Source organism: Rhinopithecus bieti, unplaced genomic scaffold (genome assembly GCF_001698545.2).
Source record: "Rhinopithecus bieti isolate Rb0 unplaced genomic scaffold, ASM169854v2 scaffold_10088, whole genome shotgun sequence".
In the NCBI taxonomy this organism is placed as follows: domain Eukaryota; kingdom Metazoa; phylum Chordata; class Mammalia; order Primates; family Cercopithecidae; genus Rhinopithecus; species Rhinopithecus bieti.
Genome location: NW_016806409.1, coordinates 564,332 through 588,471, shown reverse-complemented (window position 1 = coordinate 588,471; position 24,140 = coordinate 564,332). Strand labels below are relative to the sequence as shown.

The 24,140-nt window shown below is 40.0% G+C and overlaps 1 protein-coding gene across 5 annotated transcripts in view; it reads left to right on the top strand.

Annotated features, from left to right (window-relative positions):
- The window catches only part of GPATCH8 (G-patch domain containing 8), a 115,534-nt gene that overhangs the window by 26,041 nt on the left and 65,353 nt on the right, over positions 1-24,140 (top strand). For 2 of the 5 annotated variants that reach the window (XM_017876072.1, XM_017876073.1), the window contains exons 1-4: positions 7,227-7,293; positions 8,668-8,702; positions 14,953-14,970; positions 17,463-17,535. Coding sequence is in view for 1 of the 5 variants with exons in the window: in XM_017876070.1 (XP_017731559.1) it covers positions 7,219-7,293; positions 17,463-17,535 (148 nt within the window). In the remaining 4 variants the exon portion in view is untranslated. Of the gene's footprint in view, positions 1-7,218; positions 7,294-8,667; positions 8,703-14,952; positions 14,971-17,462; positions 17,536-24,140 lie in introns of those variants that run through there. The other 3 variants (XM_017876070.1, XM_017876074.1, XM_017876071.1) reach the window with 2 other exon arrangements.

The window sequence follows — 24,140 nt, the reverse complement described above, 5'->3', positions numbered from 1 at the left end:
TATCCTTCCATTTTTGTTAAAGGGGTTTACCCATAAGGTTTTAAAGTTTTCCACTTCACCAATAGGACAGATATTTTTCGGATTAGTTTCTAGGCGTACAAATAAAAAGTTTATACAAACATTTCAGGGGGCAAGTGGTTTTAAGTTGGGGAACTGTACTTTTATTTGTTCTTCATCCCAGGCATGCAGGGAAAGTTGCTTCAATCCTGGAAAGTTTTTATTCGGGGGGAGGGGAACTCACGGCCTGGTAAAATTTTCCCCAGCCCACTTTCGAGGCTAAAGATGGGGCCAGATTTGAGGCGCCAGGAGTCGGAGACCAGGTGGCCCTGGGCAATATGGAAAAACCCCATCTCTCCAAAAAATACAAAAATTAGGGGCTTGGTGTGTTGGTGTGCCCCACCCTTCTAGTCCCAAAAGGCTTAACTGGGGAGGGAGCCTTGGAGATGGGAAGGGTGGGGGCTTAAAAGCCCCAAGGGGAGAGGTTGAGGGGCTGGGAGTGGAGCCATGATGGTGGGCCCACTGCAAATTCCATCCTGGACAAAATGAGAGGAGAGGGGGGACTTTTTCCTTGTCTCAAACAAACCAAAAAAAAGTAAGTTTTGGTATTAGCATTTTTTTTTTTTTTTTTTTTTTTTTTTTTGAGGACTGGGAAGTCTCACTCTGTCCACCCAGGGGCTGGAGTGCAGGGCATCTTGATTCTCGGGCTTCCCACTGGGCCAACCTTTGCCCCCGAGGTCCAATAAGCGGGATTTTTTTTTCTTTCCTGGGCCTAGGCCCTCCCTGAAGTTAGGGCTGGGATACAGGGCCATGAAGGCCCCCCCCCCGCAACCTGGGGCCTTAATGTTGGTTATTTTTTTTTTTTTTTTAGTAGAGGACGAAAGTTTCTCCATGGTGGTTCCAGGGCTGGTCTTGTACTCCCGACTCAGGGGTTGATGTTACCCCTCCCCTTGCCTTCCCCAAAGGTGCTTTGGGATTATAGATTGTCAACCCCAACCGTTTTGCCTGACCAATTTTGTATTTTTTATAGGGAGATGGGAGTTTTCCAAACCATGTTGGCCGGCTGGGTCTTGGGAACTTTTTCCTGGACCCTCGTGATCCCCACCCCCGCCTCGGGGGGCCTCCCAAATGGGGGCTGGGGATACCCCAGGGGCGTGAAAGGCCACCGCGGGCCCCTGGGGCTGCATTTTTTTTTAATCATTTTAATTTAGGCATTAAAATATTGTGGCTTCTAGTTTATTCCTTAATGATTGTATCCTTAATGCTTTGTATTTTTCCTTAAATGGGTTATATTTCCCTTAATGCTTTTTCCTAGGGTTTGTATTTTCCTAAATGGGTTAAAATCTTGGAATGTGTTGTCATGTGCTTTTACTTTGCCAACCTGTTTTATTCAATTGATTTGGAAATGTTTTAAATCTTAATGCCCACTTTTAAACAAAATGGCCCCGCGCGGTGGGTGGGCTCAAGGCCTGTAATCCCCAGCCAAACCTTTGGGGGAGGCCCGAGGCGGGCGGATCACGAGGGTCAGGAGATCGGGACCCCTCCTGGCTAAAACCACGGGGTGAAACCCCCGTCTTCTCTAAAAAAAATACCAAAAAAACTAGCCGGGCGTGGTGGCGGGCGCCTGGTTAGTCCCAGCTACCGAGGGCTGAGGCGGGAAATGGGCGGGGAACCCGGGAAGGGCGGAAGCTTTGCAGGAAGCTTGAGGATCCGGCCCTGCACTCCCCCCAGGGGCCACCTGGGCGAACCAAGCGGGGAGTGGACTCCGTCTCAAAAAAAAAAAAAAAAAAAAAAAAAAAAAAAAAAATTGGGTGTTTTTTTCCCCTCTTTGGAGAATTCTGTTATATTTTCTTTTTTTTTTTTTTTTTTTTGAGGGCGGAGTCTCGGCCATTCTTGTCGCCCGGGGACTGGGAGTGGCGGTTTGGGGCCAGAATTCTCAAAGCTCACTTGCAAGCTCCGGGGCCCTCCCGGGGTTAACGCCATTTCCCTGCCTTTCAGGGGACCTCCCGGTAAGGCCTGGACTACAGGCCGCCCCGCCCACCCCTTCGGGCCGGGGTAGTTTTTTATTTTTAGTAGGAGGACGGGGTTTCCCCCACCCGTTGTTAAGCCCAGAATGGGTTCTCGATTCCTACTGAACCTCGTGGATTCGCCCGTCTGGCCTCCCAAATGCTGGGGATTAACCAGGGCTTGGAGGCCACCGCGCCCGGGCCCCGGAGGTAATTTCTGTAATTTTCTGGAATACAAAGATTTTAATCAGGTATGGGATTTTGTTCAAGCATTTCCAATTGGTTTCTGATTTTTTTTAAAAAGAAACAAGATTTTGTAAATTATTTTCTCCCAGGGGTCCCAGGGCTTATTCAATTTTTTTTTTTTTTTTTTTTTTTTTTGAAGGGAGTCTTGTTTCTGGTCTTTCCCGGGCCTGGAGTTGCACGTGGGTGCGGAATTCTCGGGGCTCACTTTTGCAAAAAAACCTCTGGGGCCTTCCTGGTTTTCAAAGCGATTTCTTCCTTTGCCCTCAGGCCTCCCTGAGTAAAGGGGGCTGGTATACAGGGTGGTTTGCCAACCACCACAACCAACAAGGCCTAAATTTTGTTTATTTTTTTTAGTAAGGAGGGGGGGACCCAGGGGTTTTCACCATGTTGGTAAGGCTGGTCCTCGGAAACCTCCTGGACCTTTGTTGATTCTACCCCACCCTTTGGGGCCTTCCCCCCAAAAGTTTTGCTGGGATTTTACAGGTGTGAGCCACCGTGCCCAGCCCATCAGTTTTTCAGTTTTTTATTCCATGTATTGATTGTGCTTTGGGGTTGTCTCTAAGAAAATATTTGTTTAGCCTGTGGTCACAAAGAGTTTTCTCTTGTATTTTTTCTTGTGGAATATATCATTTTCAGTTTTACATTTAGGTCTGCAGTGCATTTTGAGTTCTTTTTTTTTATTATTCAAAGTATGGATTGAAGCTCTTTGTTTGGCATATGGACACCTGGTTCTAGCGCCATTTATTGAAAACATTAAAATTTCTCTGTTGAATTGTCTATATTATTAATCCAGATTTGTATGGCATCTGACAGATTCAGAATGACTTGAAAAGTTAATTAGCTGACTGTATTTAGAAATTTGTTAAATGTCTTATTTGGAACCTGGCATTTGCTGACAGTAGTTTGTAATCTACAGAAGGGTTTTCTAAAATAAATTTAAGCCTAAGATTAAAAGAAGATTTTGCTAATGATTCATTTTCTGTTTGGAAAACTTGTGTGATTTTCATGCAGCAAGGATGAGCTGAAATGGTTTTTCCTAGAAGGTGTCCATTTTCTTTTGTGTAGAATTAATTGGTAGTTCTTTAATAATCTGTGTTTGTACTTTAAATGTCACATTTGATAGTGATATATTTTGGGGCAATTCTTTTTTTGTTTAAAACCATCACATAGTTGTCCTAAGTTAAGTACTGTAGGCCAGGCTTGATGACTTACGCCTGTAATCCCAGTTTTAGAGGCAGAGGCAGAGGCAGAGGCAGGAGGATCACTTGAGTCCAGGAGTTTGAGACCACCTAAATCAACATAAAAAACAGCCAGGTGTGGTGGTGCATGCCTGTTGCCTTAGCTACTTGGGAGGCAGAGGTGGGAGGATTGCTTGAGCCCAGGAGTTCAAGGTTACAGTAAGCTATGATGGTTCCACTGCACTCCAGCCTGGGTGACAGAGAGAGACTCTGTCTCTAAACAAATAAACTAAAGGTTTAATTACTTTAAAAAAGTAGTACACAGTTATTGTTAGGATGAGGTTTTTTGTTTTTTTGTTTTGTTTTGTTTGTTTTTTGTTTTTGAGACAGACTCTTGATTTGTTACCCAGTCCTGAATGCAGTGGCTCAGTCTGCTCATAGCCGTCTTGAACCCCTGGGCTGAAGTGATCCTCCTGCCTTAGCCTCCCGAGTAGCTAGGACTATAGGACTAGGACTATAAGTACACACCACCACACCCATCTGATTTTTTTGTAGAGACAAGGTCTTGCTCGCTATGTTGCCCAAGTTGATGTCCAACTTCCTGGCCTCCAGCAGTGCTCCCATTTCAGCCTCCCAAAGTGCTGGAATTACAGGCATGAGCCACTGCACCTGGTTTATCTTGTATCATTAAATTGTATAGACCTGTAGAGTGAAAGAATCAATATTCGGCTGTACATTGGTGTTCTGTAATATAATGAGGTTTGAGTTAATCTCAGTATTTGGATATTTATGATTTAGTAATTTAGAAGTACTTTGCAATTAATACCTTTAAAGTAACTTAAAATGTTAAGTGTTACAGTAGAAATTAAAATGCCAAGTAGCAGGTGTTTGGAGGTTAATTGAGGACAGACTTTCAGGCTGGGCCTGGTGGCTCAAACCTGTAATCTCAGCACTTTGGGAGGCTGAGGCGGGCGGATCACTTGAGGTCAGGAGTTCGAGATCAGCCTGGCCAACATGGTGAGACCGCCCCCGTCTCTACTAAAGATGCAAAAATTAGCCAGATGTGGTGGTGTGTGCCTGTAATCCCAGCTACTCCAGAGGCCGAGGTGGGAGAATCCCTTGAATCTGGGAGGCGGAGTTTGCAGTAAACCATGATGGCACCACTGCGCTCTAGCCTGGGTGACAGACCAAGACTCCATCTCAAACAAAACAAAACAAAAAGACAGACTTTCAGGATTAATAGCTGTTTTTAATTTTTTTTTAAATCATTTGTTGATTATTGCTTTTTTTCATTCCTGAAATACCCACTCTTAAGTCTTTTTTTTTTGTCTTTGGAAAGCGTATTCCTGTCCCTTGCTATTCCATTTTTCTCCTTTTTTTTCCCTTTATTTGGATAGACTTTACCATACAATTTTGTTTTATTCTTTTATTGTGGTAAAATACATGTAACATAAAATTTATCACTTTAACTATTTTGAAGTATATAGTCCAAGCCAAGTGTAGTAATGTGGCGCCTGTAGTTCCAGCTGGTCAAGAGGCCGAGGCTTGGGCTCCTTGAGCCCAGGAGTTTGAAGGCAGCCTGGGCAACATAGTGAGACCCCCTTCTCTTAAAAAAAAAGTATACAGTTCAGTGGTATTAAGTACATTAACAATATTGTACTACTGTCACCACCACCATCTTGTTCTAGAACTTGTTCAGCACTGCCACACAATTTTAGCACCTAATTGTTCCCTAGTGTTTGGCTGTCATGTTAAGTATCAGGTGTAAGAAATAAACAAGACTCAGTTCTTGTCTTCAAGGACTTCACAGTCTAGTGAGAGAAACGTAATACTTACTGTACAATTTGACAAATTACATGTTAGAGCTCCGCATCATTAAATTTTGTTTATTGAATTAGAATTTAAATTTTACCTTGAAAAGGCAAAGTAACTTTTTGTTAGGTTAACATTCAAGTTATATCATTCCACACACCGAATTCATTTAGGCTAGACCAAAAGACTGAAGTCTTTAGTCTTTTGATTTAGGTCATTGTGGGACTCTCATATCCTAATGCCTTACACTTTAAGACTAGAAGGGAACCAGAAAATTGATATTTTGATTTAAAACCAAATAATGAGCTATTCCTTCCTGATGAAGCAAGGAGACTTGTGAAAACTATGATTAGAGGGAACTTCTTAGTTGTCTGCAGTTATCGTTTGTTGAAACTGTTTTTACTTATTTTAGTTGCAGTGACAACTTGCTTGATTATGATCAAATACATCATTATACAGGCATGTTTATCTCCTTTGCAGATCATCTTAAGGAATAATTGCTTTGGAAACTGTCAAGAACTTATTTTTAATTTCTTGAAAAGCTGGGAGGTATCAATTGTTTTAAAGTTTAACATCTTAGCAGATTTGGTTTAAAATGATGTTACCAGATTGAGCAGTATTTATTAAAATATAGATTTTATTTTCATTACTATGACTTGTTTTCTTCCTTATTAAAGGTTTAATGCAATATTGCTTATAAAAAAGTAAAACAGGCTGGGTGCAGTGGCTTACTCCTGTAATCCCAGCACTCTGGGAGGCTGAGGTGGGCAGATCGCCTGAGCTCAGGAGTTTGAGACTACCCTGGGCAACATGGTGAAACCCCATCTCTACTAAAATAGAAAATATTAGCCAGGCATAGTGGTGCGCACCTGTAGTGCCAGCTACTTGGGAGGCTGAGGCACAAGAATCACTTGAGCCCTGGAGTCGGAGGTTGCGGTGAGCTGAGATTGTGACACTGCATTCCAGCTTGGGCTACAGAGTGAGACTCTGTCTCAAAAAAAAAAAAAAAAAAAAGGTAAAACAGCATGGCTGTTTGTAAGACTCTCTAGTCTTCCTAATGTAGTCAGTCTAAAAGAGTTGGTGTCCCAAATGGTTGGTAGTGTTTTAGTTTACAATTTCAACACTTGTTAGGAGAATAAAAGTTCAGATTACTAAGCCTAGATTCCTAATAAGTTGTGTTTTGTTTTGTTTGAAATAGGGTCTCGTTCTGTCACCCAGACTTGGAGTGCAGTGGCTTGATCACAGCTCACTGCAGCCTTGACCTCCTGGGCTTAAGTGATCCTCCCACCTCAGCCCCCTGAGTAGCTGGGACTACAGGTTCACACCACAATGTGTGGCTAATTAAAAAAAATTTTTTTAGAAACAGGGTCTCATAGTATTGCCCAGGCTGGTCTTGAACTCTTGTCCTCAAGTGATCTTCCCACCTCAGCCTCCCAAAGTGCTGGGATTACAGACGTGAGCCACTGTGCCCAGCCCTAATACATTTTTATAAAGTTTTTTTCTTTCTTTCTTTTTTGAGATGGAGTCTTGCTCTGTTGCCCAGGCTGGAGTGTAGTGGCCCAATCTCAGCTCACTGCAATCTCCACCTCCCAGGTTCAAGCGGTTCTCCTGCCTCAGCCTCCCAAGTAGCTGGGACTACAGGCGCATGCCACCACAGCCAGCTAATTTTTTGTAATTTTAGTGGAAATGGGGTTTCACTGTTTCAGCCAGGCTGGTCTTGAACTCCTGACCTCAGGTGATCCACCTGCCTCAGCCTCCTGAAGTGCTGGGATTACAGGCATGAGCCACCACGCCTGGCCCATTTTATAAATTTTAAAAGTTGGAATTTGTGGTGTGGTTTTGATTGTCTACTGAAAAGAACGATTGCAATGTTCTTTTAGGTTAAAATAAAAGAAAAGTTAAAATAATCCTTAGTTTGGTTAAACTGTTAATTTGACACTTACTGCTTTTGAAAAATAATTGTAATCATCTTTTTTCAGGGTAATCACTTTGATCAATATGAGGAAGGACACTTGGAAATTGAACAAGCATCACTTGACAAGCCTATAGAATCGGTAAGATATCAGTGCTTAATTTCGGGTCTTAGCCAGTTAGTTAGGTAGTGTTCGTGTGACACTTGATGTGAGTGAAGTTAAACTTATTAATGACCAATAGTACAGTTTAGAGTTGTTTTCTTGCATGCCATACAGTAATCAATTAGAATTTGGGATGTAATCTAATATTTAATATGTTGGGAAATTAGTCCAAAAAAATCTAGAAACACATTAGAATTTTGATGGAAAAATATCTTTCTGGCCCATACTGATACTTTGTTGAAGGCAGCAAGTTAAAGTTTAGCATTTTGTAAATTGAATAAAGGAGTAAAATGTATTTTGATCCTTTATGGCTTCACCTCTCCTGGGCAATATAATTATGTATGAAATGTTCCTACATAAGTAGAGTATGTATGGACATTTTAAAAAAATATTATATTAGAAACATTCAAGGAGTAATATGTTTTATTTACCAGACTCTTGTGAAACATGGCAAGTTTGGTCTGTGTAGCTTAAGAATTGTCTGGTTTTTGTCAAAAGCTGATTGTTTCTATCTTTTCATACTACTTAGTTTTGGACACTGATGATACCAAGCAACAGAACAAGGAGATTTATTTACCTGGCTCTTAGTTTTAAAAAAACTTCTTAATTTTTGAACATTATTTTCATTTTGAAAACCCATTTTTTTTTTTCTTTTTGAGACGGAGTCTCGCTCTGTCGCCCAGGCTGGAGTGCAGTGGCTGGATCTCAGCTCACTGCAAGCTCTGCCTCCCGGGTTCATGCCATTCTCCTGCCTCAGCCTCCCAAGTAGCTGGGACTACAGGTGCCCGCCACCTTGCCCGGCTAGTTTTTTGTATTTTTTAGTAGAGATGAGGTTTCACCGTGTTAGCCAGGCTGGTCTCGATCTCCTGACCTCGTGATCCGCCCGTCTCGGCCTCCCAAAGTGCTGGGATTACAGGCTTGAGCCACCACGCGCGGCCAAACCCATTATTTTTAAATAACACAGTCTGTTGTTAAAATGTCTAAACTTGTCATTATTGTCAGCATTTACTATTTGTGCTTAAGTGTACATGTTTAATAATGATTTCCGTGAGTTATTGGTAAAACTTGAGTGGGGAAAAAAGTCAAAAAGGGAATCTTAATCTTTATAACCATCCATGGCAAGCCCACCCCTTCCCCTTAAGAAACACTAGCTTCTTCCTCAGGAAAATAAGAAGGCAATTTAGAGAATACGGATATTTTAACTTTAATTTTTATTTTCAAAACTGTAACATAGTAAAGGATCAACATATATTTATGTTCCTAATTAGGTTGGTGTTGTGTGTGTTTGTATGTGTGTTTAGATGTTTACAGAAATTTACACAACTTGGGGTGTTCGACATTTTTCTTCCACAGCAGTTGGCCCATATTAGCTAAGCAGCCATGATCTGGTTTGTATTGCACGGTCTGCCTTTTTTAATTTCTTCTCTAGGGTTTCTTTCTCCCCACCTCCCTTTCTTATTTCTGTCTTTCTGGTCCAGTGAACACTGCATATAGTACTTTCTGTCTTAATGTGCTGGCATGATGCTAGACTTAGGCATGGCAGTAATTGATGACGCATGTGATAATGCTGCAGAGGGAGAATTCTCATCTGATATTTCACTGAAAGCCTAGTCTTGTGTTTTGACATAAGGATAAAATGCCAAGCCCACTTTGCTAAGTTAAAAATCACTGGGGTTTGTGCCTTGTTCTGTATTATTTTGGGGATTATGACAAGGCAGAATTTTGTAATGAAATCTGTAGGCTAGACAGTATCTTCTATTTGCAAACTAATTTAATTTTTCTATTTCAATTTAAAAAACTGGAGGGTCTGGCCGGGTGCGGTGGCTCACACCTGTAATCCCAGCACTTTGGGAGGCCAAGGTGGGTGGATCACAAGGTCAGGAGTTCGAGACCAGCCTGGCCAAGATGGTGAAACCCCGTCTCTACTAAAAATACAAAAATTAGCTGGGCGCGGTGGTAGGTGCCTGTAGTCCCAGCTACTCGGGAGGCTGAGGCAGGAGAATGGCCTGAACCCAGGAGGCTGAGGTTGCAGTGAGCCGAGATCGTGCCACTGCACTCTAGCCTGGGTGACAGAGCGAGACTCCATCTCAAAAACAAACAAAAAACAGGAGGGTCTAAGTTTAAGACCGAGCTGTCAGAATCAACTCCCCAGTACCATATTCTACAAGGTGCATGGTTGGTTAATGTTCTTACACAAGCTATAATTCTGTGGATACTGAACAGCAGCAAGAAATTTAATTAGATGAAATTTGCAACCTAGTATTCATTATTACGATACTCAACAAATATTTTTTTAAACCACTAAATTAAATGATATTTAACATTTTTTAAGCCTAGAGGGATACACTGAAATATTTTTGGAAATTTCATTCCTATGGCACATGAGGCTAAAGCTATTTTACCTCTCATAATGTCCAGGACTTTTTCTGCCACGTATAAGGAGAACACTATCAGAAGGCAGTCTAATTGAGTAATCATTGTTGAATAATCTCATTCAGTAGGAGTAGAATTGATATATGCCTTATTTATTAAGTAGTGCTACCTTCTCCAGTTAAAATAGCAAATAGTATATAATGCTCAGGCTGGATATTTAATTTTTTTAAATAAATAAATGCATGTTCAGAAATGTATATTAGTAATGACACTGTCAGTGAAAATTTACTTCTGAAAGATAAATATATACATTATTTGTGATGTGATAGTTTAGGTTGTAGGAGAGAACTTCATGGCCTACATTGTATTAAATAGAAGTAGGACATAGGATCTGGGAGAATAAATAAAGATGTGAAAAAAAAGGTATGACACACAAGATAAGAGGGATCTCATTTCTGTTGCCTGATCATTTGGAAGTAAAATTTTAAGTGTTCTTCTCTTTTTTTGACATTTTTTTTGGTCACAGAAAATTTTAAGTTTTAAGAGAAACTCCTACAGTGATTGGCATCAAAGTAGGTAGTGTTCCCTCCCTCCCACCAAACAAAAGAAGTCCCTTATCCCCTAAGGAATGCCCACCAAATAATAAGTAAATACTTAATTATATGGCTGGCTGGCTATATTAAGCTGTTTTGTTTTTAGGGGGAAATGGTGTTGCTTCTAACACAGAAAGAGTGCTGAATTAAAATCTTTCTCTGCAGCAATATCTATTGAGAGGTGCTGACTGTTTTGCTACAGCATGCAACTCAAAAGTGGCTGGAAATATGCAGCTTTGGGAGTCTACAGATCATTGCAGGAGCTAAAGGTCTAGTCATTTTTTTTTTAACTAAAGGTAATCTGCAGCAGCTGGTAACCGTGGAAGTCTCTGCACAGGTTTGTGCCAAGAATATGCCTGTGTGAAGGGTTATTGTGAGTATAGGATTAAGGTCTTTTTATTTTGTAGTAGGCTAGATTTGATGCAAACCAGCAAGATGGGAAATGAGGCATGAAGATGCAATAATGTATTATGCTTTTAGTGAATTTCTGAAACCCAGATTTGTTAGTGAGATATTGGTATTTCAATTTTAATAGGTAAATGTTGAAAATATGTCAAAATCCAGCATTTGTAAAGCATTTAATAATATTTTTGGAAAAGTTCTATTTTCCTTATTTACTTCAACCAACCAGATATCTTTCAGTGAAATTTTCCTCAAGAATAAAACATCTTTTAAGAAAATTATGAAAGAATTGCTAAACAACTTGATTATCTCTATTAAAACAAGTTGGAAAGTGTTAACATTTTATCCCTATTACGAAAAACTTTGAATTTGAATTTTAAAAGTTGTTATTGCTTTATGAGATATTTAGGTCTCAAATATTATAACCTCCACTTACTTAAAGACAAAATTTTTACAAAACAAAGCTTGATCTAAAGCCATAGCTCCGTCTAGGATTCAATCACAGCAGAATTAGTTGGTGTTATTTAGGATATATGGTCCTTTATGACCTTTATCATAGTTAGAAGATGAGGAATCGGGCCGGACGCAGGGGCTCACCCCTGTAATCCCAGCACTTTGGGATGCTGAGGCGGGCAGATCATGAGGTCAGGAGTTCAAGAACAGCCTGACCAACATGGTGAAACCCTGTCTCTACTAAAAATAAAAAAAGAGCCAGGCGTGGTGGCACACGCCTGTAATCCCAACTACTCAGGAGGCTGAGGCAGGAGAATCGCTTGAACCTGGAAGGCAGAGGTTGCAGTGAGCCGACATCATGCCACTGTACTCCAACCTGGGTGACAGAGCGAGACTCCGTCCCAAAAAAAAAAAAAAATGCACCAGGCATGGTGGCTCACGCCTATAATCCCAGCATTTTGGGAGGCCAAGGCGGGTGGATCACAAGGTCAGGAGATCGAGACCATTCTGGCTAACACGGTGAAACCCCATCTCTACTAAAAATACAAAACTTAGCCGAGTGTGGTGGCACACGCCTGTAGTCCCAGCTACTCGGGAGACTGAGGCAGGAGAATCCCTTGAACCCGAGATTGTGCCACTGCACTCCAGCCTGGGCGAGACTCGATCTCAAAAAAAAAAGATGAGGGATCAGATGGGAGAATGACTTTAAGCTGTATAGAAGGCAAAATGCCTGCATCATAGACTAAAAACATGTTGTTATTGTTGTGGTTGGAAGTGCAACTACCCATCAGCCATTAGTCGGTCCTTGCTCTACCTGACTGATTAAAATTCTTTCTTTATGGTTGTCAGGATGACAGGTTTAAAAATTAGTGTAAGCTTCAAACTTCAGTTGCTGATGTTTAGTTTGTGCATCTTAAGGATTTGGAAGTATATGTATAATTGGGTTTTGTCATGTTGCATATCTGTCTAGATCTGTGGACTCCACTAGTTCCAAACTGTAACTCTATAAGACTGCTGATTTGACATTTAGCAGTGACCATATATGGACTGCACTAGAAATAATGTGCTTCTTGGAGCTGAATGGTGTAGCATTACTATGTGGCTTTTCTCTCTAGTCTTCATTGTGTCATCTGTAGTGAGCTATAGAGTTTTTGTTTTGGGAATTTTTACAACTTGTTTGCATGGGTTCACCTAGTAGCCTTGGTTCTTGCTTATAGTCTTTAATACACAATCAGCAAAGCTTACAATCCACTCAAGAGACTTACTGTTTTGTCACTGTTGAAAATGGGCTAAATGATGTAAATTGAATGTGGCTGCAACTAAAACAAAATTCAATATAGAGTTAGTATTCATCCAGTCACGGGCATGCCTGCAGCATGGTTTTCTCTTGAGACATAATAGGCTGTTTCCTACTGTAAAAACTTACAGCCAGCTTCATACAATTAAGTAAATTTTTTTCTGTGTTTTGGCAGGCTCTCATCATACATGTGTATTGGTGGTGCTCTTGCCAAAATGATCATTGTTACTGTGGTGGCATACAGCTTCATGGAGCAGAAAGTTTCTACTTGGTATTTAATTAATAAAAATGTTGAGGAATGGCTGAAACAGTTAATAATGAAGTATTTTTAAATTGCTGGTATTGTGTTTTCAGCATATTGGTAGTTGTTTATAATACAGATTTCTCATTTTCAAAGATCTTCCCACTTAAAATTACATCCCTTTTCTAACATGTTTATTAAAGAAGAACAAATGATAAAATGTAGCATTTTAATGATATATTTATGTGTAGAAATGGGGAGAAAAAAAGGACAACTAAGGTAATCTAGGTGAAAAGTGTGAGTTTTCAGCATAGCTCCATGGTTTAACCAGAATTAGAAGAACTTCATTTCCAACCAAAGAACAGGCCACACAGCCACCATTTTGGGGTCTTGAGCAGAGAGAGAAAACAAATAGGTGGTTTGTGAGAACTCTGAATTATGTAGAAAACCAGCTTTTCTGCATAATAAATAAGCTTTACCTTATTTATTAAAGTTCGGATTTCTTTGGAATTCTTCCATGTACATTTAAATTGTATCAAGTTGACTTTAGAAGAAAAAAAAGTGTAAACAGACTACCTCTATCATGCATCTTTGTTAGTTGTTAACCAGAGTATTTGAAATGAAAATATTTTCTGTAATTTATTTTTGGTTCTATGAGATTATAATTAAACCCCAAATTATATATTTAAAAAACAAAACTGAAAGATTTTAGTCATTATTATAGTAACTGAAATTAAGTAGAGAGTTACTTTTTTAAAATTATTTTAAAATAATTACTACTTTGGAAATAAATTGGCTGGGCATGGTGGCTCACACCTGTAATCTCAGCACTTTGGGAGGCCGAGGTGGGAGGACCACTTGAGAGCCTTGCAGGTCAAGAATGCGATGAGCTGTGACTGTGCTACTGCACCCTAGCCTGGGTGACAGAGTGAGATCCCGTCTCAAAAAAAAAAAAGGAACAAAGAAATTTAGTGTTCATTGCCCTTGTTCTGTCTAGATTACCTGTTTGAGCTGTAAGCTACTTGTGCCAACTTGGTGTTATAAATAGCATCCGTGGGCTAGTCGTGGTGGCTTATGCTTGTAATCCCAACACTTTGGGAGGCCAAGGCAGGCGGATCACTTGAGGTCAGGAGTTTGAGACCAGCCTGGCCAACGTGGTGAAACCCTGTCTCTCCTAAAAATACAAAAAAAAATAATTGACCGGGTGTGGTGGCATGCTTCTATAGTCCCCGCTACTCAGGAGGTGGAGATTGTTGTGAACTGAGATTGCGCCACTGCACTCCAGCCTGCTACAGAGTGAGACTCCGTCTGAAAAAAAAAAAAAATCCTGGAATAATTGGCAAAAATTACAGTCGTAAGCAGAAAGAATAGATTGCTTGTTTCCCACAGACTGGTTATTGAGTTTCTTGTTCTTTCACAGAGAAAATTTTGATCATTTCAGAGGTAGACAAGTCTGGTTTGTTTCACTTTGTTATAAATTATTTTGGTGTGCCTCCTTGTGTTAGCTGTCATCCTTAAGCCTGTTGGATTTTTGATGAATGTTTATAAAACCTTACCTTAAGATTGGATTTTTTGATGAAGTGTTTTATAAAAACCTTTTTTGTTTCTTGTTAAGTGTTTATAAAACCTTTTTTTTTGCTGGTAGGAAAGGGGACCATACTGAATACTAGCCCTTCCTGCAGAGTCACAGAGCTGCCTCTTTTCCTCCAAAAGCAGATAGTTTGAAATGATGGGAAAGGTCCAGATTTTCTGTATTGCTCATTCACTTACCCTAGGAGGTTGGTGAGGGGAGCAGATTATGGGAGAAGTGTCTATTGTTTCTGTTGCCTTTGTTATGATTGGAAGGACTTAGAGTGGCATGTTAAATATTTTATTATAGTCCCTGAGAAAGTAGATTTAATTAAAGAACAGTTTTAAACTAAAGTTTTAGAAGAGAAATGCCACTACCATTTTCTATCAATGATTTTTTTTTCTGAGAAGGTGACAGCCATCCTCTTGAGTGGTTTTGTAAAAGTGGTGCTAATGTGTATAACCTTAATTTTTTCTTTTTTTCTCCCTCTCCCTTTAACATTTGCTTTTCCTTTCACTGTTGTCAGTCACAACACGCTGCTCTTGAATCTCTCAGCTGGTCTTGACTCGTGAATTTACTTATGCTTTCACTCTTTAATAAATACATTACTTGCAAGCAGTGAATTGAAAACAAGACAAAAAAAAAAAAACGACCATTAGTGATTGGACAGTTTCTTACTTTGTGTTACATTTAACTGTTCTTTTGACAGCCCAGTTTTTAAAGCCAGGTTCGTATGGAAATGCTTTCACTCCACTTGCACTGCTTTTGGAAATAGCATACTGCTTCATCTGTCTGTTTATTTTAGTGCATTCATAATATAACACAATCAGCATAATGTCTCATCTCCACTTAGCCAAAGATTGAGTTTTCTTTAAAAACAACAACAACAACAAAATGGTGGGGGGGAAGCAACAATTTTTGTCAGCATTGTTTAATGCCTAAATCTTGGTGTCAAATATAGTTATGAGTCTGTTAAGAAATTAAACAATTATTTAATAAACCATATATTCTTAGAGTCATTCTGCTATCCTTGTCCTTTCTAGAATTATTCAGTTGTAGGAATTACGATATGAAATAAGGATTTTCTGCACAGGTAAGTTTGCTTTCATAGTAGTAAAATAAGGGCCTGTTTACCTTTTTGTTTTCTGCTAACATTACTTATATTGAGACTTTTAGTCTTTTCTTTTTTAGGGGGTAATAAAGTTATAAATAGTTAGACACTGAGCACTGGGTAAGGGAATGCTTTTCCTGGCAGTTCAGTTTGGAGCGGGGAAGGGAAGAAGCCGCAGCAGCAGTAGTGTTATATTAAGTTTTTGTGATGTGTAGTAATGTGGAAGTCAGTGCTTGGAATCAGTAGTGTTTCTAATTCTTTCAGATGGTATGGAGCAAAAATAACTTGCAGCAAACTTTTGTACACCATAATGATTTTATATGTATATTTGAAACAATATGTTTTGTTTTAGAAACAAATTTTTTATTATAATTTGCCTCCAGGTTTTGCTTTTAAAAAAGTATCTTGGATTCATGCCTGTAATCCCAGTACTTTGAGAGGCTGAAGAGGGAGGATTGCTTGAGCCCAGGAGTTCTAGATCATCCTGGGCAACATAGCGAAATCTCATCTCTACAAAAAATTAAAAAATTATCCAGGCATAGTGATGTATACCCATAGTTACAGCTACTCATGAGGCTGAGGTGGGAGGACTGCCTGAGCCCAGGAGGTCAAGGCTGCAGTTAGCTATAATTGCACCACTGCACACCAGCCTGGGCAGGAGAGCAAGACGCTGTATTTATTAAAAAAAAAAAAAAAAGTGTCCTGATTTTTCCCCATCAACGAAATAATTAGCTGCTTAGCCCAGTTTTCCAGGTTACATGCTGTCATAAACTTATAGAAGGAAATTGTCCTTAAACAAACAAACAGCATATGGGAGGCTTAATCTTCTTCTAACTTCTGGTTAAAGAAGGTAACAGTAAAAAAATGTTTTTCTTTCCTCGCGAGTTCAAAGAGCACTTTATCATTGAATATGGAGATGTCGGACAAACAGTTTAATGTGCAATATTTGGTTTTAATGCAGAAATTTGTGGTTTAGTCAGCTTTATAAATTGACTTCAGGAAATATAAGATTTTCAAATGATTTACCTTTGTTTTCTGCTAACATTACTTTATTGCGACTTTTAATCTTCTGTGGATTAATACTATAAATTACATTCTAATACATATAGAATACTTTGTGTTTAGAATTTTTCAGTGTTGTCCATTGGATGAATAGCATCATTTTTTCTGATATACAGTTAGTGCTTATTTTTAGCCTTATCTTGGTACTTCACAATAACTGTAAAAAGCAAAGAATTGGACAAAGGGCTGCAGATGTTTCCAATACCTTGACCTCTTAAACGAAAGCTGACATTTAATTGTTGTTTCTAGCAATTTTTTCATGCAGTTTACATTGAAATACCTTTTTGAATGTGCTCCTGGGAAGATGAGACATTATGTATGTTGGTTTCTCCCCCCTACATGCACTAATGGTTCTTTACTGTTAACTTATTGCTAGGCCTGTTTCATTCTAACATCTTAGCATTTTTGTTAGACTACATGTTGAAATGCATCACTCAGTCTGTGCTTGAGCTCATTTTATTTTTCTGTTTAATCAACTTAATTTCTTGTTTTACTAACCTCACTGTTTTTTCAGTTTAATATTGGCTGCATGCTAGTTAAATATTTATATTATATATATTATTATTATTAGCAGTCTTACACTTACAACTTACTTTGTATCATGAAAGCCTGACACATAAAACAACTAAACACAATGTATATTTTCTTTAAAATAGAATCTTAAAGTGGTGCTGTTTAGGTGGTGGATATGACTGTATAAGTACCTTGATTTTATGCTTTTTAATGTTATTTTAAAACTTCATAAATGTATTCTTCCCCTTTTCCCTTTCCCCTTTTCTCCATTTTAAGATGTTATATACAAAAGTTGCCCAGCACACCATCAGAAAGGACCCTTACCCCATATGTTCTTCCCATATAAAATACTAGCCAGCTTTTCTTTTTACATTAATGTCCCTCTTATTGGGCACATTTACCCTATTATTAGCACCTTTTTGCATGCATATATGTAGAAGTATCTCTTGCTCATCATCTGTTTAAATGTCTCTAGGAAGGGAAGAATATATTATTGGAATATTTTTGGTTTGTCTCTCTGTTCTGTCTGTCAGGATAATATTGGACACCGCTTACTCCAGAAACATGGGTGGAAGCTGGGCCAGGGATTGGGAAAATCTCTTCAGGGTAAGTGTTTACATTTATCAAAGAAAAGAAAGAAAACCATTTCTAATGCAGATGTTGTACCTGAATATATTTGTTGTGTTTTTAAAAAGTGCTTGGGTTTCTCCCCCCTGCCTTTTTCCCCTTAGAATAGTCTATTTGTCCTATAACTATATTTTAAGTCACTGTTAAGCCTGTATATTTGCCAGTAATTTACAAGAGTAAGCTGCTGTATCATCGAAACTTGCAAGTCAAACATACTGTGTGTGGCTCAGCCTGTTTTACATTTTTTTTTTTTTTTGGTGGAGGTGATGGGTGGGTGGAGTAAAAGGAATGCAAAATACCAGAGTATGCTTTCTTTGTGCTATTTAGTAATGTATTGTGGGTTCCGTACTATAAAGAGAATCATTCAGTAGCAGAATTTAATTTTTATCATTTTAAATTCTCCCTGAAGCTGGTGATTGCCCTGGCTCTTTTGCTCTGCAATAAGTAATTTATGTAGTGGTAGAAAAGAAAAACTAACCTCCAAGAAACATAAAATGAAAGCAGAGGTTTTTGAGGGCTCTCTGAGCAGAGAGGTTATTTCTCAGGTTCCTATCAAAATCTGGAAAATGTATGGCTTAACGTTTCCGTTGCATTTGTTACTCTGTTTATACCAGTCATTTGGATTAAAAACAAAATACTAATATTTCAGCTTCTGAGTTCGCCCTAGTTGAAAACCAACCAACTGCATTCACTTTTTAGCTCTCTCAGATTCAAGAGCTACTGTTTGTTCTTTGCAGATGTGGTGTGAATGCTGCCTCAGAAATTACGGGAATTGGTCAGGCACGGTGGCTCATGCCTGTAATCCCAGCACTTTGGGAGGCTGAGGCGGGTGGATCACGAGGTTAGGAGTTCAAGACCAGCCTGGCCAACATGGTGAAACCCTGTCTCTACTAAAAATACAAAAATTAGCCAGGCGTGGTGGCACATGCCTGTAGTCCCAGCTCGGGAGGCTGAGGCAGAGAATTGCTTGAATCTGGAAGGCAGAGGTTGCAGTGAGCCACGATCACGCCACTGCACTCCAGCCTGGGCGACAGAGTGAGACTCTGTCTCAAAAAAAGAAAAAAAAAGAAATTATGGGAATCATTGTGCCTCTACATCTGATTATGTGGGAGCTTATTGTATAATAGGCATCTTTGGGGAGAAGTGTGCTACTGTTGACTAGTTCTTTGATTTTGGAAATGAATTTTCACAGTTTGAATGCCAGAGTCTGATCAATTCAAGTGTGTTGAGAGGAACACAAGGACAGGTGTAGTGGCTCATGTCTGTAATCCCAGCAGTTTGGGAGGTTGAGGCAGGAGGATTGTTTGAGGCCAGGTGTTCAAGACCAGACTGGGCGAGATAGCAAGACCCTGTCTTGATTTTTTTTTAAAGAAAAGTTAATTAATTAAAAGAGAAACCAAGAGGACAGGGCTTGAAATAGGATGTTTCAGTTATTTATTTATTTATTTTTTTGAGACAGAGTCTCACTCTGTCGCCCAGGCTAGAGTATAGTGGTGTGATCTCGGCTCATTGCCAGCTCCGCCTCCCAGATTCATGCCATCCTCCTGCCTCAGCCTCCCGAGTAGCTGGGACTACAGGCTCCTGCCACCATGCCCGGCTAATTTGTTGTAGTTTTATAGAGACGGGGTTTCACCGTGTTAGTCAGGATGGTCTTGATCTCCTGACCTCGTGATCCGCCCGCCTTGGCCCCCCCAAAGTGCTGGGATTACAGGCTTGAGCCACCGTGCCTGGCCAGGATGTTTCAGTTATTAAAACCTTTAATTTTAAAATTCTACAAATTCTATTCATCGGTGACACATGGGAGATGCTCAATAAATATGTTTTAATGAAATATTCATTACTAAGCATTAACCTATTCTTTCGGGGAAATAGAAGTATTTAATTACCTTTTTTTTTTTTTTTTTGAGACGGAGTCTGGCTCTGTCGCCCAGGCTGGAGTGCGGTGGCCGGATCTCAGCTCACTGCAAGCTCCGCCTCCCAGGTTCAGGCCATTCTCCTGCCTCCGCCTCCCAAGTAGCTGGGACTACAGGCGCCCGCCTCGTCGCCCGGCTAGTTTTTTGTATTCTTTAGTAGAGACGGGGTTTCACTGTGTTAGCCAGGATGGTCTCGATCTCCTGACCTTGTGATCCGCCCGTCTCGGCCTCCCAAAGTGCTGGGATTACAGGCTTGAGCCACCGTTAATTACCTTTAAACTTATTTTCCTTCCAGTGGCACAAGAACGCTTTGCAAACAATACAAAGAATACTCTGATTAAGAGCAATTCATATGGGATAGACCACATATTTTATAAGAGCCTAGAAGAGAGAAGATAATCAGGACTGAGACAGAGATGACTTTTTGATAGAATTTGTCCCAGTGGTTTGCATAGTTTTAAGTGTTGGGTTGACTTGAATGGAGGTGATTGCTTTAGAAGAAGATCAGAAGACTAGATTTGCTTTTCTCTCCAATTTGAAATACCTCTTCTATTCGAGGACACCCAGGAACATTGTTGATTGTTATTCTCTTTGTTCAGGCACACAAGGTGGGGCTGTTTCATAGTGGCTAGCAAATCTGTTTGAATCCCAGAATTTTTTTTTTTTTTTTTTTTTTTGAGACGGAGTCTCGCTCTGTCGCCCAGGCTCGAGTACAGTGGCCGGATCTCAGCTCACTGCAAGCTCCGCCTCCCGGGTTTACGCCATTCTCCTGCCTCAGCCTCCCCAGTAGCTGGGACTACAGGCGCCCGCCACCTCGCCCGGCTAGTTTTTTGTATTTTTTAGTAGAGACGGGGTTTCACCGTGTTAGCCAGGATGGTCTCGATCTCCTGACCTCGTGATCCGCCCGTCTCGGCCTCCCAAAGTGCTGGGATTACAGGCTTGAGCCACCGTGCCCGGCCGAATCCCAGAATTTTTCATGTTAAGCCTCAGAGACTTTAATGTACAACTAGAACCTGCAGAGAGAAAGGAGGGGGAAGAGATAGATGAGTGTTTAAGAAAGGATAGGTAAATGGCTACTCACCTACTTTGGGTGATCCAAAGTTATTTTCAATTTTTGTTTTTAAGGAGATTTTAGGCAGGGTGCTGCGGCTTATGCCTGTAATCTCAGCACTTTGGGAGGCTGAGGCAGGAGGATTGCCTGAGCCCAGGAGTTTGAGACCAGCCTAGGCAACATAGACCCCATCTCTATCTCCCCCTATACCACACCCCTCAAAAATTAGTTGGGCTTGGTAGTCCATGCCTGTGGTGTCAGTTACTCAAGAGGTTTGAGATAGGAGGATTGCCTGAGCCCAGAAAGTTGAGGCTGCAGTGACCCTTGATTGCACCACTACACTCCAGCCTGGGTGACGGAGACTCTGTTTCACAAAAACAAAAACAAAAAAGAACAGTTTAGAATTTTGGTTCCCTTTGAACTTTGAGCTTCTTGAAAAGAGGAATTAGGTTTTATCCATATTTTACCTCCATCTCCATGGTAATAGATATATATAGTAAGTACTCAATAACTCATAAATCTATTAATTTAAAAATTCAAGGGAAATTTAGGCCGGGCGCGGGTGGCTCACGCCTGTAATCCCAGCACTTTGGGAGGCCGAGGCGGGTGGATCACAAGGTCAGGAGATCGAGACCATCCTGGCGAACTCGGTGAAACCCCGTTTCTACTAAAAATACAAAAAATTAGCCGGGCGTGGTGGCGGGCACCTGTAGTCCCAGCTACTCGGGAGGCTGAGGCAGGAGAATGGTGTGAACCTGGGAGGTGGAGGTTGCAGTGAGCCAAGATCGCGCCACTGCACTCCAGCCTGGGCGGCAAAGCTAGACTTTGTCTTAAAAAAAAAAATTTTTTTTCAAGGGAAATTTAAAGCTCATTTGAAGGGCTTTTTTCTTTTTAATTGTTAAAAAACAGATAACATAGCCGGGTGCAGTGGCTAGCACCTGAAATCCCAGCACTTTGGGAAGAGGAGGCAGAAAGATTACCTAAGGCCAGGAGTTGAGACCAGCCTGGGCAATATAGCAAGACCCCCATCTCTACAGAAAGAAATTTTTTTTTATTTCCTGGGCTTGGTGGCACACACCTATAGTCCCAGCTATTAGGGAGGCTGAGGCGGGAGGGTCACTTTTGCCCAGGAGTTCAAGGATGCAGTGAGCTATGTTTGGGCCATCACACTCCAGCCTAGGTGACAGAGCGAGACCCTCTGTTTAAAAAAAATAAATAAAACTCACCCTTTCCAAAACATATAACAAAATTTAGCACCTTAATCATTTTTAAGTGTACAGTTATGTATGTTAAGTATATCCACATTGTTGGTGCGAAGTCCATCTGTTTTAAATGATTAGTATCTTTATTCTCCAAAAAGAATGGAGCCTTATTCTGTTTCCAACATTAAGAATTGAGTTTGTTTCATAACTGGCTGTTTTTTTCCTAGTGTCAGATTCAGCAGTGTACATGCAGGCATTGTGCTGGTTTCTCTCACATATCGCTTTCTGTAGTACCCACATAATTTAACCTAGAATGTATCCACATTTATTGTGTATTGAGGCAATTTATGACAGATTTCTCTGACCACACTAAACCGTTGATATAAATAACCACTCAAGAAAGCCCTGTCACTCAAGTGTAAACAGTGATGCCTCCTTGGTATTTTATAGACTAGGAATCGCATGTAATGTCTCGGCTTATGCTTTTGTAAGTTTTTCACATTGACTAGTTCATTGTCAACTTTCCTTTTTATTTGAGTTTAGAACTCTTAACATATGTCACATACAACCATCTACTAAAATTTTAAGCCTGGTCCTTTTGGGCTTTTTTGTCAAAGGTTTAAAAATTATTTTGACCCATTCAAGGCTTTTGCCAACAAAAGTTACAGTTCTTGGGGCTCCAGTGCTGATGTCTTGTCACTTAATAGATTAGAGAATAGGACATGCAGACTCTGGAATGAAGTTGTCTGTGGCTGTACTTTGTAAACTGAGTTTATTTTTGTACTCATATTTTCTTATTCACGTTTCATTCTCCCTTAGTATTTGTTAAAATATTTCAGAAATTTTTAAAAAAGTTATTATATATGGCAGATACTTGTTAGTATTTAAAATAAAAGACCTGAAGAAAAGATAATATTGACAAGATAACTGAAGGAAACAACACACAAAAAACACTACCGATGAGAAATATAATGAACAATTATTTGTTATAGAAACAGGATGTGTTTAATTCAGAATAAAGCAAGAGTGAATGACAGTTGTATTTTGTAGCATTTAGACTGGATTCAGTTCTGGAAGTTGTTTTATAACCTTTTGTCAGCTTTGAAATGGAATGTAGTTCAAAATTTTATTTTTCTGTGAAATACATTTAGTCAGTAGGTGTAGCCCAGAAATGGTGCCGAACTTTCTTTGTTACATTGTGTAAGTGCTATTTGATGATTTGGCTGATTCTTTGGTGACAGACAAAAGTTTACTTCCTAAGAAAAATGAATGGGGTCTGATATTATTTCCTATCTCACCCTGTCTGGAAGTTTCGATGAGTACATTGAGACAACCAACGCATATTTACTGACCTAACACTACATTCTAGTTATAGCAGCAGTAAATACCATAAGACATGGAGAGAGTAGATAAGACATGGTTCCTGACTTTCAGGTTTATTTCCCAGTCCCTAAAGTCTTGCTTTTTTTTTTTGAGACGGAGTCCTGCTCTGTCCCCCAGGCTGGAGTGCAATGGCACGATCTCGGCTCACTGCAAGCTCCGCCTCCTGGGTTCACGCCATTCTCCTGCCTCAGCCTCCTGAGTAGCTGAGGCTACAGGCGCCTGCCACCACACCCGGCTAGCTAATTTTTTGTGTTTTTAGTAGAGACGGGATTTCACCATGTTAGCCAGGATGGTTTCAATCTCCTGACCTTGTGATCCGCCCATCTCGGCCTCCCAAAATGCTGGGATTACAGGCATGAGCCACCGCGCCCGGCAAGCCTTGCTTTTTTTTTTAACTGCTGTAGACCTTTGAAGTTTCCTTGAAGCCAAGGATGATGTTTTCAACTTTAGTGTACTCCTTTCATACTTAAATTAAGTATGTGATCAGTCTGTATATTTATTAAAAAATTATTTCAACTCCTTGTGAGTAGGGAGTCTCACTAATTTTTGTGTAAAAGTACTTAGTGCAGGGTGTAATGGCAGTTTGTTAACATTTGGAAATACAAGATCTGGGTTTGAGTTTGGCACTACCATTTCCTATGAGTAAAGGGACAAGGTACCATTACTGAATTATTTTCCTCAGCAATAAATGGAAGTTAAAATCTCTGCCTGTCTTCTTAAAGAGTAGTTATGAAAACAAAGTAAGTGAACTCACATTATACAGACTATAAAAATGTCATATATGCTTATTATTAACACCTATTGTATAGTATGTAGTTATTTTAACTGAATTAGAGATAAGCATCCTTAGGGCTTCCAAGGTTCAGTAATAGTTAATATGCTTTCTATATGCTTTATAAGGTGCTTTATATATGGACTTCAGGATCTGTGCTTTTGATGTTAGATGTGTTTTAGAGTCCCTAAATCCCTAATTTTGGTGTCTGGTTCACTAATTCTGAGCTCACTAGTCATCTCTACTGCTGAGTCTAACTTCTG